This window comes from Priapulus caudatus, unplaced genomic scaffold (genome assembly GCF_000485595.1).
Source record: "Priapulus caudatus unplaced genomic scaffold, Priapulus_caudatus-5.0.1 Scaffold2308, whole genome shotgun sequence".
In the NCBI taxonomy this organism is placed as follows: Eukaryota; Metazoa; Priapulida; class Priapulimorpha; order Priapulimorphida; family Priapulidae; genus Priapulus; species Priapulus caudatus.
This window is the reverse complement of record NW_014579369.1, coordinates 15157-21861: the sequence shown is the minus strand read 5'-3', so window position 1 is coordinate 21861 and position 6705 is coordinate 15157. Positions and strand designations below refer to the sequence as shown.

At 52.7% G+C, this 6705-nt stretch overlaps 1 protein-coding gene across 1 annotated transcript; it reads right to left on the bottom strand.

Moving 5' to 3' along the window:
* Nucleotides 1-266: 266 nt before the first annotated feature.
* LOC106818532 (5-hydroxytryptamine receptor 1D-like) lies at nt 267-1730 on the bottom strand. Its single transcript, XM_014823231.1, has one exon. The coding sequence runs from the start codon at nt 1683-1685 to the stop codon at nt 267-269; it is 1419 nt and encodes a 472-aa protein (XP_014678717.1). The 5' UTR covers nt 1686-1730.
* Between the last annotated feature and the right edge of the window lie 4975 nt (nt 1731-6705).

The window sequence follows — 6705 nt, the reverse complement described above, 5'->3', positions numbered from 1 at the left end:
GCTTCGTGAAACCGGCCCCAGAATGTCAACAAACTCACGCACGCCAACGCGCAAACTCCAGCATCTACACGATCCCTCGCTGTCTGTACACGCGCGCGCGCACGTACGCGCGTCCAACTAACGATAAAAACCCTACACAGTTTACTTACTCAATCTCACACACGCACACACACCACAGACCCACCTCACACGATCCCAATAGACCTATAGAAGAAACAACCACGAGCGATCGTCACTGAAGAAGACACACGTCTTACGCTTGCTACCTAGCACGTCGCCGCCGCGACGTCGGTCCCGTTGATCTTCTGTCGCCAGTGGGCGACGTATCGCAGATGCGCCGGCACGCGGTTGCGCACGACGCTCTTCGGCTCCCAGCTTGTGAAGTGACCGACGGTCAGCTTCCAGAAAGAGTAGCGGAACTCCTTGTTGTAGAAGGCGTAGATGCACGGGTTGCAGACGGAGTTGACGTAGCCGAGCCAGACGCAGCAGCTGATGACGGCGCGCGGGATGCGGCAGCCGCAGAACGGCGCGCTCACGTACTGCACGAAGAACGGCAGCCAGCAGACGATGAAGGCGCCGACGACTATCGCCAACGTCTTCGCAGCTTTGCTTTCCTTCCGCAAGATGGCGCGCTCGCGGGCGCGCTGGTGTTCGCGCAGGCGCAACGTCTCCTTGGGAAGTCGCCCCGAGTTCCCGGAGTTCGCGCCGAAGATTAGCGCCACGCCCTTCCGGAGCGCCGACGCGTCGGCTTCCGGATCCGATGCACCGTCGGCGATCAGCGCCGACTGCGTCAGGTCGAGCATGTCGGACGACGCGCCGCCACCTCCTCGCTGGTTCGCCAACATCTCCACCACCTCCTCGGAGGTCGGATCCGACAATTTCGGACCGAGACCGTGGTTCGCCGCGGCCGCCGCCTCTCGCGTCTCGCTCGCCGACGCGTCGCTGTCCGTCGCCTCGACGGTCATTTTCAATCCGGCGTAGACGCTGCGCGCCGCCATCTGTTCGCGGTAGGGTCGCAGCTTGCGCTCGCGCTCCCTGGCGACCTTGAATATCCGCATGTACACGTATAACATGATGAGCATGGGGATGTAGAACGACCCGCACGCCGAGTAGACGACGTACCCGGGAGCGCTGGGGATGTAGCATCGCGTCTCGTCGCGCCCGTACGCCGCGTCGCGCCAGCCGATCACCGGCGGCAGCGTGATGACGGCCGACATCACCCATGCCGCGGCGACCATCAGCAACGCGAGGCTGGTCGTCCGCGAGGCGGCGTACGTTAGCGGTCGCGTTACGGCCATGTAGCGGTCGACGCTGATGCAGCACAGGTTGAGGATCGAAGCCGTACAGAGGAGCACGTCGAGAGAGGTGTATATGTCGCAGACGACGCGTCCGAACGTCCATTGTGACGTCACCTCGGCTGCGATCGCGAACGGCGCGACGGTCGTGGAGACGAGCAGGTCGGCGAAGGCGAGCGACACGACGAAGCAGTTGGTGACGGTGCGCAGACGCTTGTTGACGCCGACGGCGACGATGACGAGCACGTTGCCGACGACGGCGCTAACGATAATGAGCGACAGCACGGCGACGATAAGCGCGTCCGACGTCGACAGTCGCGCGCCGGCGGCCGACGCGTTTTGGGCTTCGAGCGACGGCTGGTCGGCGTCGGTGAGGTTCGCGTGAAACATAGCTGTTGGCTGCTGTTGCTGCTGTTGGCTGCTGTTGTTGCTGTTGCTGCTGTCGTTGTCGCCGTCGTGGACGATGTTGTTGTTGCTGCTGTTGTGGCTGTTGTTGTTGTTGTTGGTGCTGCTATCGTTGTCGCCGTCGTGGACGATGTTGTTGTTGCTGCTGCTGTTTCTGTTGTTGTTGTTGTTGCTGCTGCTGCTGTCGTTGTCGTCGTTGTCGACGTTGTTGCTGTTGCTGCTGTTGTCGACGTTGTTGCTGTTGCTGCTGTTGGCTGCTGTTGTTGCAGCTGCTGCTGTCGTTGTCGCCGTCGTCGACGCTATTGTTGTTGCTTCTGCTGTTGCTGCTGTTGTTGTTGCTGCTGATGCTGTCGTTGTCGTCGTCGTCGACAGTGTTGTTGTTGTTGTTGTTGTTGTCGTTGTTGTTGTTGTTGTTGCTGCTGCTACTGCTACTGCTACTACTGCTACTGCTGTGCCTGCTGTTACTGCTGCTGTTGTTGTTGTTGTTGTTGTTGTTGTTGTTGTTGTTGTTGCTGCTGCTGCTACTGCTGCTGCTACTACTGCTACTGCTGTGCCTGCTGTTACTGCTGTTGTTGTTGTTGTTGTTGTTGTTGTTGTTGCTGTTGTGCTGTTGTTGTTGCTGCTGCTGTTGTTGTTGCTGCTGCTGCTACTGATGACGCCGCCGCCGTTACTGCTGCTGCCACTACTACTGCTGCACCGATGCTGGGCGGATGACGCTAGCACCACGAGAATTTCACATCGTCGCTCTATCCCGCACGACACTATATCACTACTATACGTATATATCGCTAACACTGAGCTGAGCACTGTCGGTCATAGCCGCACCAGCCTCCGGCGGCCGCCATCTCTCCCTCCTCTAACTCTCTCTCCCTGTCGCTCTCGCTCTCTCTCGCGCGCGCTCACTGCGTCTCCCTCCGCGCTGCTCGGCGCAGCAGCAGCTGCTGCTTCCATCGTCGTTAATAGCAACGCGTTCGATGCGGTGCGCATGTGAGACGGACGCAGTGCGAGCGTGAGAACGTCGCAAGCACGACACGCAGCGACACGCAGCGGTCGCTGTCGTCCGTCGGCGAGTTGAGTGACACGAGGTTTATACGAACGTATAGTGTTGTTACACGGCAGGCCATTCGTCGAAACGAACTGAACTGTACTGGACCTCTGATCGCTCAGAGATCTCACGCACTCCGAACTCTCTCAGATGCGCGCTTGCGGTGGACACGAGGTAGACGCGTGCTGGCTGCCTCGCCGACTTACTGTCCGGGTAGCGAATTATTTTTTCCTGAACCTTTCGGGCAGTACAGTGTACATTTGTACATCTTCTTCTTCTTCGTTTTTTCTTCTTTATTTATTTTTGATTGATGATTTTTGATTTATAATTGAAACCTATAATGATAGTGGCATATAATAATAAGAAAAAAATAAATAAAGAAGATAAAACGTACAAATGTACACTGTACTGCCCGAAAGGTTCAGGACCAAAAATGTCGCGTCTGGGTATTGCGTGAGTCGCTGTTAGTTCAGCACTGTTAGCTGAGCACTGCATCATCACGCGACGTCACGTCGATGAAACACACAGCGATCGTTCGGCGCTCTGTTTTCCGTTGTCCGATATCCTGTTATCCGTATTGTCTCTTAGATCGTTAGCCGGCCAGTGCAAGCTCTCGGCTACGTCTCTGTCGCTGTCTCGTGCTCTCTCGCGCTCTCTCGCTCTCAATCGCTTTTTTTCTCTCTCTCTCTCTCTCTCTCTCTCTCTCTCTCTCTCTCTCTATCTCTTTCTCTTTCCCTCGCTCACTCTCTCTCTCTCTCCTTCTCTCTCTCTCTGTGTCTCGTGCTCTCTCGTGCTCTCTCGCTCTCAATCGCTTTTTTTCTCTCTCTCTCTCTCTCTCTCTCTCTCTCGCTCTATCTCTTTCTCTTTCCCTCGCTCACTCTCTCTCTCTCTCCTTCTCTCTCTCTCTCTGTCTCTCTCTATCTCTCTCTCCCTCCTCTGTCTCTCCCTCTCTCTCTCTCTCTCTCTCTCTCTCTCTCTCTCTCTCTCTCTCTCTCTCTCTCTCTCTCTTTCTCTCTCTCTCTCTCTCTCACTCTCTCTCTTTCTCTCTCCCTCTCTCTTTCTCCTCCTAGCTCTCGCACTATGCGCTTCAAAGCTTCCTACAGCTTCTTCTCCCGCGAAGGTGACAATTAGCGATGGCAGGCGGCAACGTGGAACGACGGAAGCCCGACGATGTAAAGCTAGGAAGGAGGTGATTATCGTGTGTGTGGGAGGCAAAAGCGTGTATTATATAGTAAGAGTGAGATTACGCTAGACAAAGTTATGATAATCGATTTATACATGTGAAGCCGGTAGGGGCAATCTTGAGCGAGGCGGACGCGAACTATACGGTCGGAAGTGCCGAACTATACAGTCGGGTGTGTGTTTAACTGCTCGGTGGACCCTGCGGTATTACATATATAGACAAGGGACCTGGGGGGAGGGCGCGCGAGAGAAAGGCAAGGGCACATGTGTGTGTGTGTGTGTGTGTGTGTGTGTGTGTGTGTGTGTCGCGCGCGCGCACGCTTGTGTGTACGTATGCGTGAGCGTGCGTGTGAATACGTGCGCGCGTGCGTGCGTGCATGCATGTGTAAGTGCGTGCGTGTGTTTATCTGTGTGTACGTGTCAGTCAGAAAGATTTAAAAAAAAAGGGAGAGTGCGTGCCAGAGTGGTGCATGCGTAAGGACGAAACAAGGTAAAGAAATAATTTCCCGCGCGCGAGTGGACAGCAAACCACACGACTGACTCACAGGCACTTGGGACAGAGTCAGTAAAAACTGAAAATACTATGAACGCACATTCACAAATACTGAAATAGGCCCTACTACCGTACCTCTCTGTTACAGTTCCACTGTTGCGTCACTCTGTATATCAACTTTCCTTCATCAAAACCTATGTAAAAACTAACGCCGAACGCTCCCGCACTCGCCGCTGCGAGTGTGCTGTGTCGCCATGAGAATATATATATAAAGTATATAAAGTATATAAATATAAATATACTTTATATATATATCAAGAGCTATATATATATTCGCATGGCGACACAGCACACTCGCAGCGGCGTTACATAGGGTTTTATGAAGGAAAGTTGATATACAGTGACGCAACAGTGGAACTGTAACAGAGAGGTACGGTAGTAGGTCCTATTTCAGTATTTGTGAATGTGCGTTCATATTATTTTCAGTTTTTACTGACTGTCCCAAGTGTCTGTGGACTGACTCGCTCTCCATCGTCCTCGCCGACTCGATCTCTACATCTCCAGGAAAACTCTCCCGTGCGAGCATCACCGGCGCCGAAACCCAATCAGGCTAACGACGTGAAATGATGAATATTATTCCGAGGGTCGCTCGCGCCTCGTCGCATCAACCGTGTACAAGTACACTCATCATCATCGTCGTCGTCGTCGGCGGCGGCGGCGGCGGAGGTACTGCTGCTGCTGTCAGGAAAAAGCCCTCACATGTGGGTTGCACAGGCGCGGGAGCACAGGCATTTGGAACGTTTCAATAAAAGAAAATATGTTAAATAAACACGAAATGTATTTACTACCAAAGTCTTAATGTGGATCTACTATCTTTCGCCTATTATTGCCGATAATTTCCTGTAAAAATTAATGCTGTTCAAATGCCTCCTCTGCAACACATGAGTACACCCACCCACGCACGCCGCAGTGCACAAATAACAAGAATATAGATTCTCTTTCTTATGCCGCTTTTATACTGGGGTTTATCCCGCTTCAGGTCCGGACCTGAAGCGGGATAACCCCCAGTATAAAAGGTCGAAACACCCTTAGCCCGAGCTTAAGTTATCCCGCTCTAGGGGGTGGTCAGGTCCGCTTCAGACCCGAGCTAACGTCAGTATAAAACGACTTATCCCGAGCTAAAGTTATCCCGCTTCAGCAGTATAAAACGACTTATCCCGAGCTAAAGTTATCCCGCTTCAGAAGCGGGCTAAAGTCCTGCGCAGTATAAAACGACTTATCCCGCTTCAGCAGTATAAAACGACTTATCCCGAGCTAAAGTTATCCCGCTTCAGAAGCGGGCTAAAGTCGTGCGCAGTATAAAAGCGGCATTAGACTATAATTATTATTGTTGATTGTGCACAGCGGCGTGCGTGCGGTGTACTCATGCATGTATTGCAGAGGAGCCTTTGAACGGCATTTACAGAAAATTATCGGCAATAATAGGCGAAATAGAGTAGAGAAACATTAAGACTTTGGTAGTAAATACGTTTCGTGTTTATTTACCATCATTACCTCCGCCAAGGAGGTTATGTTTTCGCCCCTGTTAGTTTGTGTGTTTGTTGGTTTGTTTGTTGGTTTGTTGGTTTGTCTGTCAACAGGATATCTCAAAAGGTTACGGACGGATTTTGATGAAATTCTTTGGACGGGTTGGTCTTGGGCCAACAACCAATCGATTAGATGTTGGTGGTCATCCGGATCCAGATCTGGATCCAGGTTTTTTTTTTATTAAAAAAAAATGTTGTGGGGAAGACTTCGGACGCATTCAAAATTCATTAAAAAAAATCCTGGATCTTTTTTTTTCAATTTCCCCCATCAAACTATATTGGGTGTACCAGCAAGTGGGGGGGGGACTGTTACGCTGTGGCGGAGGTTTGCTATCTCTCCGATTGCTCTCGTTTTACTATTGAAACGTTCCGCGGGTGCCTGTGCGCGGGAGCGGCGGGGTGCTTGCCCCTCGCGTGCCGGAGGTCCCCGCGTCCCCGACAATTACCGGTCACTTGTCGGCTGCGTCGGCTAATTCCCTGCGAGCTGTTTCGAATTGCTGATTCGCGCGGGAACTCATTAAAGGCTCTTGCCGCTGTGCTTGTATAGTGGTGGGAGGCGCAGTGCTAGTGAGAGGAGGAGAGAGGGGGAGGGAGAGGGAGAGGGAGATGCAGACAGAAAGGGAGAGAGAATGGGGTGAGAGAGAGAGACAGAGAGAGAGAGAGAGAGAGATAGAGAGAGAACTGGGGCAAGAGAGAGAG